Here is a 12,867-nt window from a genome sequence, read left to right on the forward strand (position 1 = left end):
TCATATCTTGCCTACCGGGGAGACGCTGGGTTGGAGCGTGTGCGCCACCTACAGTGATCCCACTGGTGTGTTCAGGGCGCTGGGAGATCTGTGTGCTATCGAGGCGATCCAGTCGCTTACCAGGCGTGCTCATGCGTCACAGCGCAGCACCGGGGGATATGTTGGCAGGCAAACTGGAGCCGCCGGTTCTTACCATGCTGATGCTGCGCCAGCTTGCTTTCTCTCCGCGCAACATCGTCGTGATGCTGCTTGCTGCCGCCCATCACTGGCTGTCGAACACCCAATGAATTGGTCAGTTACCACGACCGTGAGCTGAGACGTGAGCAGTCGCCAATACAGCCCGACTGCGCGAACCGCGTTGCAAACCATGTCTATCGGTACTTACCTGTTTGCATTGTCATGACCTGACGTGATCTTGACCAAAGAAATAAAAAAACTCTTCAATTGGTCCCGCAGTGTTAGTTTCAATGGCGTTCATGCGGTGGATCATTATGAGAGATTGTTGTGAGTACAGGTGCCATCTTTCTCATACAAAAGAGCAACTGGATATATTTGGTCTAGCAAAGATTTCGAAAATGCATACCCTTCCCCACCGATGACCTGACTTCTCACCCTCACATGCAGTCAGACCTGATATAACTTACGTTAAGTTCATGTATATTTGTAACATAAACGAGTAGCATGTCCTAGTTGTCAACAAGTAAACTGCATCGTCGGTTGGCAACAAACCTCACTGTCATAACCCTCGCAACTGAGTGATCAGTCGCGATCTATTAGGAAAAAAAATGCTTAAAAGGCTGACAGCATGGCTATAAGTATCATAGAGTCGACTGCTGAAAAAGCCAGAATACTATTTTGAACACGCGCTCGGATGGAGAGTGGGCCAGTTTGAGCAGCCTCGTCTGAGGTTTTCCCAGCACTACTTCCGAGCAGCGCGGCATTGTCCCGCCAAGCTTTATGCAGCTGTAACCATTTGAACAGTCAGTCCCTCGGCGTAAGCAATTAGGTATTCCTTACAAGGTCGCTAATCTGTAGTAGGTCAAGGTGGCCAGGTAATGACTGTGGGCTTAGGCAATTTCAAGGGAATATTTCAAATTGATGCAGCAGTGGCCGCATGCCAGACGAAATCATGCAACTTTGAGATGGTGTCCTAGACAATTAAACAAATGAAATGGTAATTTCAACCAATTGCGTTGACCTGGAGTAAGAAAGAAGGCCAGATCAACTTAAAAGTCAAATTGCTTTTTTATCAGCAAACGTGTGTCAGAAGGTTTTGGGCGCTTTTTAAAATTTCTTTATCACCAGGACGTTAGAAGATTCCTTAGTTTTGCTTCATGTTGGTTAGGTGAAATTTCTGACCCAAGATGACCCCGATCAATCTTTTGTTTTGAGGAACATGCTATCTAGGGTAGTTTATAGCTTCAAATATCACAGTCGGCCTATCTACCGATCTATGCGTCGGCTCCTCAACCGGCGGCTGGCCGGGCGGCCGAGAGCGGGCCGTCGGCGGGCCGCCGGGAGCGGCGGCGCACTATTGATTGGCGGCGGCTGCGTGCGCAGCGTCCGGGCGAGAGGTCGGCGGACGGGATGTCGGTGGTCGGCTCACTCACGGCCACCGCCGCCGCCGGGCCGCAGGCGCGCCCGCCGCTCTCCGACCGTTGCAGGTACGTCACCACGCCTCTGAGCGAAAGGCCCAGGTCGGCCGCCGCAACCAGAAGCCGGCGGGTGTGCTTCACGTTTGGAATCACTCGGCTTTAGGCTTCTCGCGTTGTAGGGTACGAAACGAATGACAGGCTTCCTTGTTGTCTCTCTCTCTCCCCCTCTCTCTCTCTCTCTCTCTTCTCCCTCATCTTCGGAAGGCTCTCACGCCCCTGACCCAGGGTTCATCAGAAGATGCTGGAATGCATTGCAACGAAGTACAATGCAAGTCGACACCTTTGCGGAGGTTGGGAGCATGGAAAGGGTCGGATTGGGGATCGAGTTCCTACCATCCACTATGACAACACCGCATCAGGGAAAGTGGCAACGACCTTCATCTGTATGTTCAGCTGTGGGGCGGCTCAGAGGCCATTTTTGCACTGTGATCGTTCTAACAATGGGTGTAGAAGAACGCGGTTCATCAGGAATGTGTATCATTCGCACGTTGGCCCAAGAGTAGTAACCAACTGCGTTACGGCCATGCATGTCGTTGCGCCAGGCCAAGCAGCGTTCAGTGCTCACCGGGAGTGCAGTGCTCCTTGAGTTTCGAGGCCGGACGCACGCAAGTTTACCGTGCACCGCACTGCTCGCGCCCACAAGGCACGCACGCCGCTGTGCTCGTGTGCAGTGCACCGGTGTGCTCGCACTGTTTGGGCCACTGTACACGGCACGAGTACTGCGGTGCAAAGTTTGCGGCGCGAGTACAGCAGTGCAAAGTTTGCGGCGCGAGTACAGCGGTACAAAGTTTGCGGCGCGAGTACAGCGGTGCAAAGTTTGCGGCGCGAGTACAGCGGTGCAAAGTTTGCGGCGCGAGTACAGCGGTGCAAAGTTTGCGGCGCGAGTACAGCGGTGCAAAGTTTGCGGCGCGAGTACAGCGGTGCAAAGTTTGCGGCGCGAGTACAGCGGTGCAAAGTCTGCGGCGCGAGTACAGCGGCGCAAAGTTCGCGGCGCGAGTACACGTGGCCAGCGGCCAATGAGCGTCCTCTGATCGCGTCGATCGGCGCTGCTGGTGGCTGCTGTGCCGGAAAAACAAACAGGGCTGGGCTGGTCGCTGGAGCGCGTCCAACGCCCCCGGTGGAATGCACCCGGGCTCTTGCTGACGTGGCGGCGACCAGCTGCAGGACCTGGCCGACCTGGCTGACGCCGTGGCCCCGGCTGACCTGGCTGACGCCGCGTCAGTACACACCCCCGGGCCCCGACTGACCTGGCTAACGCTGTAACAGCACACACTCCCGGGCCCCGGTTGACCTGGCTGACGCCGCGTCAGTACACACCCCCGGGCCCCGGCTGACCTGGCCGACGCTGTAACAGCACACACTCCCGGGCCCCGGTTGACCTGGCTGACGCCGCGTCAGTACACACCCCCGGGCCCCGGCTGACCTGGCTGACGCTGTAACAGTACACACTCCCGGGCCCCGGCTGACCTGGCTGACGCTGTAACAGTACACACCCCCGGGCCCCGACTGACCTGGCTAACGCTGTAACAGCACACACTCCCGGGCCCCGGCTGACCTGGCTGACCCCGCGACAGTACACACCCCCGGGCCCCGGCTGACCTGGCTAACGCTGTAACAGCACACACTCCCGGGCCCCGGCTGACCTGGCTGACGCTGTAACAGTACACACCCCCGGGCCCCGACTGACCTGGCTAACGCTGTAACAGCACACACTCCCGGGCCTCGGCTGACCCGGCTGACGCCGCGTCAGTACACTCCCCGGGGCTGACCGACCTGGCCGTCGCCGCGGCCCTGGCTGACCTGGCTGACGCCGCGTCAGCTAGTTTCGCGAATTGCCACCGCCTGGGGTTTCCTTGTGCCTCACTCCGTCGAAAAATGGGGAAAAATTGTCGGATTGGAGGGAATTTAACAGAAACCGACACCGACATTGAGACTGCCACTGACCTTTCATTAATATTTTTTACGTGACATATAGTCACTACTTGCATAAAAGAACTTCAGGCATATTATCCAAATTCTCTTTCTCTGCAACTTCTCCTTCTCCTCCAAATTATCTACCGTATAACCTAAAAGTTGGTACCAAATTAATTTTTTCTGCGTTTGAAACACGCCGTGATGCTATCAAAGGCCAGCATTGAAGGTCAGGTCAAGGTTAGCGCGTGACTGGGCTGTAACATGGACTTTTGTGGGACGCGCGCTCTTTGCCTAGTCACGTGACCGGTTGCAACTCACACCGACCCGTCTAGAAACCGTCCGTGTTGTGGGTGTGTTCGATTATGACTGATTTGTCACAAATGGGAAGCGCTTGAGGCTTTCTACCTTATCATTGCTCCTGACTGTCACGACGCTGAATCATTGTATGCATTGACCAATGTCAAATCAATAAATTGGTGATGAATTGTATCAAAATGCAGTGGAGCATGATCGGGAATTTTGAGCGATTCTCTCCAGAAGCACAGACAGTGCTTCTGGTCAGACAGTGCTTCTGGTCAGACAGTGCTTCTGGTCAGACAGTGCTTCTGGTCAGACAGTGCTTCTGGTCAGACAGTGCCAGAAGCCAGTCCCTACTAGTAGCTTAATAGCTTCGAGGTATGACATCGCACCAAACTGTTCTGACAGCATGTGTCAAACGGGTGCCTTGACAGTCATGGAACATTTGGCGCATTTATCTTGCGCCGATCAGAAGCTGCTCAAGAAAACTGTGGGTGAACCGTTACGCCGTTATACGTTGTTTACCAGTTAAGGTTAGCCGTTACAACACTTGTGCATTGGTGTCTAGTTAACGGCAACAGCCGCCGGCCTGTTACCCCAGAGTATCAGCATGTTGGTGCTCTATAGCTATCACGGCGACAACGCTCAAGCGGACGCCTCCTGCCAGGCTGAGAGGCAGGCGACGCCATTCACCGTACTATATATATATATATATATATATATATGTAGCCTCACCAGCTGAGTGCGTCTTAAATCCCGAATGATAGCCATGACGACGACACAAGCGGCCGAGGGTTTCCCTATAAGACGTCACATAACTCAGCCCTGCGGCGCGTGCTCGGACTGCCCTGGCTTGCCATGCAGCAACAGATGCTCGTGTTCTGACTCTGGCCGTACTGTGGCTGACGTCACGGTCACAGCAGCCCACGCTCGGAGCTTAGCTTTTGTCCGCGCCAGCGCAGCAGCTCACTGTTGCTGCACTACATGTTTAGGCGGCATTGCGGCCCACATTGCTCGGACAGACACTGTGCTATCGGTATGGCCCGCACGACCCTGTTCCGGTGCCGGGGCTTCTGACCCTGACTTCGTTTGCACCGGGCGATGTCTCTGAGCGATCCGCTCTGACTTGATTACTGTGGAGAAGTGGTCGTTCGCCGCTGACAGTAGCCGTTCGTGTGGACGATTCACCGGTAAATGCAAACCCGCCACACGCACTGTCATGAAACACAAACATAGTGTGAGCGGATGTGGTTCAGTTCTCAGAGCCATAACAGCGATGCAGGTTGTTAGTACCTGACGCTGCCCGCGCCGCCCGTCGGCTCTAGCCCGCGCGACGGCAGTCTCGACCTTGCTGAAGGTCATCGAGTGAGTAAGGCAATGTGAACGATTGATTTATTGAATTCCAATGCCTCAGGTGCACTGTCGGAGCGTGCACACTTCAGCTCTGAAGCAACAGGTGTGAAATAAAGACCGCTTTAAGGCAAACAGAAACGTGGTGGGCTGCAGCTGAAACCAAATATCATTATAAAAATATCAGACCAAATATCATTGTCGTTTTGCAGATCTGTCTAGATTTGACAAACATTACGTCTGTCGACGTCTGATACAAAAGTTTTCTGAGGTCAACAGATGCCGAAAGCACATGCCGAAAACCTACGAAATCTCACTGCTGCGTAATTTGTCAAGTGCATTTGCGAGGAGCATTATGCACGTAAATAAGACAGCAGCAATAGCCTTATTTCTCGGGGCACAGCCAGGAAAATGGAGATATAGATGAGCTGATATTGCAATAACATGCCTTTATCGGAGCGAATAGCAGAAGAGAATTAAAATTGTCTGCCGAAGATCCTACTTGACTTTTCAGGTTTCTTATTGAAACAGCGACCCGCAGTTTCACAGGACACCAACATTCAGGGTATTTACAAGAAACAATTGCCAGCCATTACTACAATACAGTGTATACCTAAGAACTGAATACGCGAAAAATGCATGGAAATGCAAACGAATTGAAGTAAACAGGCATCACGCATCACGCTTCATTCGAGCATGCAAGTGAGTCGAAACAAACAGCCGTCACACATCACACATCAATTATGTATGCAAACGGTTTCCATTAAACAGGCATCGCACATCACGCATCAGGCATCACTTACACCTGTAAACGACTTTAAGCTAGCACACATCGCACATCAAGGCGCATTAAGTTCGCATATTCGGCAATGATAAATCCTGCAGGTTAGTGTTTGGTCGCCGGCTTTTTGTAAGAATAGACTCCCTTATTTCCTGTCTGGGTGCTCCTGTGCTCCACAGATTACTTTGATGTTTGACGATCTAATTTTTCATTTCGATAACCATTTTCGGCAAAACACGCTCAGGCTGAAATCCAGGGATCTATGGACTCTATATCCCTTTGGATCTTAAAGTCATCTGCGGAGCTCGGGACCACCCAGACAGGAAAATAAGTAAGTCTGTTTTTTTATAAAAAGGCAGTGATCAAACCTTAGCGTACAGTGCTCATTATAGCCGCTTATGCGAGCATGACATGTGCCTTGATGTGTGATGTGCGCTAGCTTAAAATCATTTACATGTGTAAATGATACTTGACGCGTGATGCGTGGCGCGTGTTTAATTAAAACCGCTTGCATGCATAACTGATGTATGACGTATGATGCCTGTTTGCTTTAACTCGCTCGCAGGCTCGACTCAGGCGTGATTCGTGATGCCCGTGATGCCCGGTCAAAGGTGATTCGTGTTTAATTGAATTAATTTGCATTAGCAGGTATTTTCTGCGTGTTCTTGTTCTCAGATGTGCACCCTATCTTAGCACTCGCTAGCGATTCCTCCTTGTTTAATCCTCTAAATGTCCGAGCCCTTTAAAAAACTGTCTCACTGTTTTCAAAACCTAAAAAGTCAGGTAAGATCATCGGGAGGCAATTTCGATTTCACTTATGCTATTCGTTTCGAAAAAGGCATGTTGCCGAAATTTCAACGCATCTACATCTCAACTCCGCTGTTTTTTTCTCTCCGAGGAATAAAGCTATTTCTGCTGTCTTATTTAAACCTCACTGTTGTTTGTTAAGTCTTTTCGGGATGTTAATGAGTCTTCATGTAGATAGACTGGCAAACGCCGGCGGCCTTTCCTCGGTGCGGAATAGCTGAAACACCGAAGCAGTCATCGCGTGTTGGCTTTTCTGAAGCCGCCCTGACCTGGTTCGCAGCGCGCTTGGGCCGGGATCAATGGAGGACAATGGACGGGGCAAATCTAGCGGCACCTCTGGCGCGTGACCGTGCAGCCATCAGGTGAAAGTGATATTGCGACCAGTAAGGCCGCTAGCAGAGATGACTCGTTTGATCTAAAATGTCTCGTTTGAACTATGAAAACTCGACTTCACCTGGCAGCTTGCTCTTCAATAGCGATTACGCTCTTTAAAACTGATATCTTTGTAGCGTTGTTCATTATCTTTAAAAGCGTTGGGCGCAAATTCATGCAGTTTTCAACAACAAGGAATGCTGTTGTTTTGCAAGTTGTTATTATTACCTGCGAGGCATTTGCCCGCAGGCAGTGTCATCGAGCGTGTTATTCTTGTAATATCGTCATCATCATCTCACCTCCTCTTTCGATATCAATTGCAAAGTAAAATTCACCAGTTGCGAGCAGCTGAGGAACGTGGATAGAAGCTGGCCCTACATATCGATGATCCGGTGCCGCTTCGGCGCGGGACTAAGAAGTGCTGGCTGAGGAGAACACAGGCATTCATATTGGTAAACGTGTGCGGCGATGTGTGCAGAGGCTCACGCGCTATCACGCGCAGGCCTCTGTTGGACGCTTCTTAAGAATGGTGCCCGATCTCAGCACTGTATGTTTTAATCAAACCAGTTGCATTTAAATACAATGGCGTTTGGACAAAGAGTTGTTTTCTTGGCATTTTCACCAGCGTGCTCGCGGATGATGAACGGACGGCCAGATGCGAACAGGAGACAAGCCCCATCATTATCAAGTGCTTGCATATCTCACTGTGATACTACGCTCACGGCAGCCGCCGGGTGAGATATTGTGATACCTACGCTCATGGCAGCCGCCAGAGGGAGATATTGTGATACCTACGCTCATGGAAGCCGCCGAGGGAGATATTGTGGTACCTACGCTCATGACAGCCGCCGGGGAGATATTGTGATACCTACGCTCGTGGCAGCCGCCAGGGGGAGATATTGTGATACCTACGCTCATGACAGCCGCCGGGGAGATATTGTGATACCTACGCTCGTGGCAGCCGCCAGGGGGAGATATTGTGATACCTACGCTCGTGGCAGCCGCCAGGGGGAGATATTGTGATACCTACGCTCGTGGCAGCCGCCGGGGGAGAAACCGGGCAGCCGCCGAGCTGGCCCGGTTCCTTGAGTGCGTGCCCGACGATGATCGCGTTGCGAACGTGTACCTTGCATGAGCACTAATAACCCGCATAAACATCGGCGGTAGCGTGCAGTGCAATAGTGCGATTGGCTGTAGTGTACATCCAAGCTCTGGTGGGTCTGGCCAGGCATGGCGAGCTCGTGTTTGATGATCCCTTACGGCGGTGACTGATGGCACAGTCCGTAAATAATTCCGCCCGGCGCCGAATTTCCTGATTCTAGGCGGGACAACGCATGGCCTGTGGACTGTGCGGAAGCAGATCGCTCATTTCTGAACTAAACACACCAGCCAATAGGCATGCATAGGCACGCGCACAAATACAAGCGCAGCCGCGCTGGTGGGCGTCGCGCTGTGCTGCGGACGTCATGCTTTGAAACGCTCGACACGTGACTGCTGTCACATTCTAAAGCGGGAACAGCGTTCGTTTGTGATCGCTTTTGGCCATACACCCCTCCCCTCTCTCCAAGAAATAGTTGGAATAGCGTCATAGCCCGCGGGAGTTTTGAGACCGGATCTGCTCATCAACTGATCATGCTCTCCGATGCCCAAAGTTAGTTTTCTACAATTGTGCTTTTGTTCTGACGTGCCGTTGACATCCTCAGGGTGGCAGTGCTACTGCCGTAACGCCACACCATGACGAAGAAGTTTGACTTTAACTGGCGCATACCGTGCCAGAGGCACTCACACAAGGCTGTGTGCTGGACAGGTGGACAGAGGTATGTGAACCGCCACAAGGCTGTGTGCTGTACAGGTGGACAGAGGTATGTGAACCGCCACAAGGCTGTGTGCTGTACAGGTGGACAGAGGTATGTGAACCGCCACAAGGCTGTGTGCTGTACAGGTGGACAGAGGTATGTGAACCGCCACAAGGCTGTGTGCTGTACAGGTGGACAGAGGTATGTGAGCCGCCGAGACAGGGCTGGGAAAGAGCAGCTCCGTATCGCCCTGCTCCTTTTATAGCTGACCACAAGGCGAATTTTTCTTTTAAAAATGGCGAAGCTGGTTAGTTTAAACAAATTATTTATCACATAACGACAAATGTGTGCCACCAGTATTGTAAAAAACATAGTAGACACGCAGTGAGAAACCTATATTCGCACGCTTTGGCGTTTGATGCGAAGAGGGTATGTGATGACAATCGAATCATGAGCATTCGACTCACGGTTCGGCGATACTTTGAACAAAGGCCAACTGGACTCTGAGAAAAGTCTGACTAAAAACACAATTCCTTACCGACCTCTGAATACCCGTGGTTGTGTCCTTAGGCCGTGTTGCTCAATGTTGCACTGGACACTGTTAACCAGCGAATGTCACCTGCCTGCGTAGGAGAAGGACAACGTCGACTTCGAGCCGCAGTGCCTGTTCCGAGTGGACGAGTATGGCTTCTTCATCTACTGGAAGAGCGATGGAAACGTAAGTCTTCAGCGGCTTGTGAAGCCACTGATCGTCTCGCCTGACCACGCCTCGTCGCGCTGTGTTATTATGCCTATCATTTGAAGGGCACTGGATGTAAAGATGTAGCACTGGATCTGAAAATCAGTAGCTCGAATTATGTGTAGCCTATCAGATTAATTCAAGTTCAATACATTCTACGTCAAGCATTTAAGTAATCCAATTTTAGTAATCTAAGCACACCGTAGTAAACTTTTACCTTTTATAATATTGGCATGTTTTACAGCACGCCAGTGGTTTTGATCGACAATAATTGATCCGCACAGAAATGCGGGCTAAAAATCTCAGTGCACGCGACGCCAGCTGAAGTGTGATTGCCATAAACCTTAATGTTCTAGACAATTTCTGTCTTCGAAGTGCCGGGTTCGCGACATGTCGGCGCAGACTTGCACGTTGCGGGAGCTGCATGGCTTCAGCGAAGCCAATCTCGTAAAAACCTGGCAGCCGCCCCCACCGACACGCCCTCGGGGCGAGCGATCTGCCGCTCCCGAGGGTGGGAGTGGCAGCGGGCCGCAGTCTGAGCGGCGGCGGAGAGGGATGGGGGAGGGGGGGGGGGGGGCGTGACGCGGCGTCTGACCGGCCCCGTTCGCCGGCAGGACGCCGATCTGCTGGAGCTCTGCCAGGTCAACGACATCAGGGCGGGCGGTTTGCCTCGGGTGAGCGATAGCCGCACAGCCGACGCCGGGGCGGTGGGGAGGGGTGGATGGTTCAGCCCGCCCCTCTACGTTCTGACGGGACCAAGCCCTCGGACTGCCCTTGCCAGTTAAACAGGCTCCGAGTGAGTTCGTTTGTCCAATAGATTGGCTGTATCACACTTTTTCATTGCTCACTTGTCTGCTTATTCGCCCCTCCGTCCGTTCGTTTCCATGCGCTAAATGCCCGTCCCATGGTACAGGTAGTTTGATACGATGATTACCTGTGACGGCTTGAGTGCAATGGGCGAACCACATTCTGCAGTATACTTATGCATCAAGCAAGTCTTTGGCAGAGGGGCTTTACGGACAGAGTCAGATCTCTTTGGACTACAGCATTGTTACGCAGAGCACTGGCCCGCCGTTTTAGTACATCGACGCGTAGAATGGCCTTGCCTTTGGCTATAGACCTAAGCTGGCAGGACAGTAGTTTTATATGGCAGAACGCTCCACAGAACTGTGCTATTTTTCCCAGGAAAATCTTATATATGATCCACTATTGCTCTGTCTGGTGCGTTCGTTCGTGTTCCTTGCTTCACCAATCATGTTCTTGAGTATTTACCTCTGATGAATCAAGGTAAGGCTGTGACAAGAAGCGGGGCCCGCCCCAAAACTAAATTATTGCTTTAACGTCTACTACTAGACAACCTTTCTATAATCAGCCCTTTTCCGATAACTAGGTCGACCACCTCACATACCCAGTAAAGCTGCAGATATAAGCTAATTGGGGCGCCCTTGAGCGAGCCGGCCGATCTTGGACCGTGACCCCTGTCCGCGTCCAGAACCTACCACTGAGCGAGCTTGCTGGCGCCGCAGGACCCCAAGCTGCTGAACCAGTTGCAGGCGCGCCACGGGGCTGACCTCGAGGCCAAGTCGCTGAGCATCTGCAGTGGCACCGACATGGTCAACATCAACTTGCAGCACGTGATCCTGCCCGATGTGGAGACGGCCAAGGTCAGTGCAGGTCAACTGCGGCGCCGCGGGCGATGCCGGTCAGTGCCCGTCCGGCTCGATGCGCGCAGTGGAATCGTTTCGGACGCGACGCTGGGAACGGCGTCCGCGCTGTATATGCGTGGACGAGGAGGCACGGGTAATTTGATGGCTTAAATAGATCATTTAAGCTTTTTAAAAAAGAGGTATTCGAGCATCCGTAAGACAGCTTGCGCTGACTAAAGCAGGCCACTTGCCTCCAGCTCCATCCTCTCGAGAATCGGCGCGTTTATTCAAATGTGTCTAACACTAGCGCAATGATGGTTTAAAAAAAACACAGCCCTGACTTATTGCTTACAGATATTTCATCTTAACAAGACTAAGCATAGATAGTTAGCTTAACTAAGCAAGGGGACATAGATAAGACATTACCAATAGCCTCATTCATCATAGAATAGCCAGAAAATAGAGATATAGATGTGTTGATATGTCGGTTGTATGCACTTATCGGAACGAATATGAATATCCTCTGATTAATGAATACCTACTGATATTCGCATCGATAAAGGCATGTAACAGAAATATCAATGCATCTATCTATACGTTCTCCTGGTTATTCTACGAGGAGGAAGGTTACCGGTATTGTCTGGTCCATATGCATTATGTTTCAACAGCTTTCGGAATTCTGGAGACTATGAAGTGCGAGCTCTGAGCCAACAACTCGCTCAAAACATATGCGCTGTTTACATCAATTCATGAAGGTGCATCACTATTTCAGTGATATATAGCGATTTCATTCGTGCTCACGTACCGTATGTACTCTTTCTCATTCGAGAAGGTTGTGCTTCTATTATGACATGCAGCTTAGAGCTCCTTTCCAAAACGGCAAAACTCGTCCTATGGACGATTTGGAATTCCTAACCAATATGGTAACTCCTGTCGGAGGTAACGTAACCACATGTACCGACGCAGCGAAGTTGGTTTCCCGATTGTGACGGCCTCGTTGAGGGAACCCCATCGGCGGGCTGGCTGGTGCAGGCCGGCCGGACCAGGCCCGGTGCTGTCCGTGACATCAGCGTCATTGTCCACCAGGTATGGCTGTCAGTTCTGCGCGCCGCCACACATAACACGAAGCCAATAATGTGTGCCCCATGACATGTCTCATCAAGCAGTAAGTCCCGCCACGAAGATTTCCGGGCTTGAGCCGAGCTTCGCAAGCATTTCGGCCTAATTTCAATACTGTTTTCTCTTTCTCTGTTGTGAGTTTTTCCTTTACGCCACTGGTCTGTTGTTACTCTGGGTATACGTCCCGTAAAAGGTGTGTGCCTCATTATGCTGTTTCTTGTATCTGGTTTGTGTAATATTTTTTCTGTCTCTTGCTCCTTAAAACACTAATACTTGGGTCAGCGGTTTTGAATGCGTGCTTGGGTACTCTCGTTTTTTCTATTATCCCTTATATCCTCCATGCATTGATGTCTAAATGTGATGCATTCTGATCGCGAACCAGTTGGAAAGA

At 51.4% G+C, this 12,867-nt stretch overlaps 1 protein-coding gene across 1 annotated transcript; it reads left to right on the forward strand.

Moving 5' to 3' along the window:
- Window positions 1–1,567: 1,567 nt before the first annotated feature.
- LOC119093078 (1-phosphatidylinositol 4,5-bisphosphate phosphodiesterase-like) lies at window positions 1,568–12,526 on the forward strand. Its single transcript, XM_037215966.1, is given in 8 exon segments — window positions 1,568–1,664; window positions 8,880–8,944; window positions 8,947–8,993; window positions 9,604–9,690; window positions 10,326–10,385; window positions 11,238–11,375; window positions 12,444–12,477; window positions 12,480–12,526. Coding segments are annotated over 7 exon segments (447 nt in total). The 5' UTR covers window positions 1,568–1,664; window positions 8,880–8,910.
- Window positions 12,527–12,867: the final 341 nt, after the last annotated feature.

This window comes from Pollicipes pollicipes, unplaced genomic scaffold (genome assembly GCF_011947565.3).
Source record: "Pollicipes pollicipes isolate AB1234 unplaced genomic scaffold, Ppol_2.1 Scaffold_4002;HRSCAF=4701_pilon_pilon_pilon, whole genome shotgun sequence".
NCBI classification, from domain to species: Eukaryota; Metazoa; Arthropoda; class Thecostraca; order Pollicipedomorpha; family Pollicipedidae; genus Pollicipes; species Pollicipes pollicipes.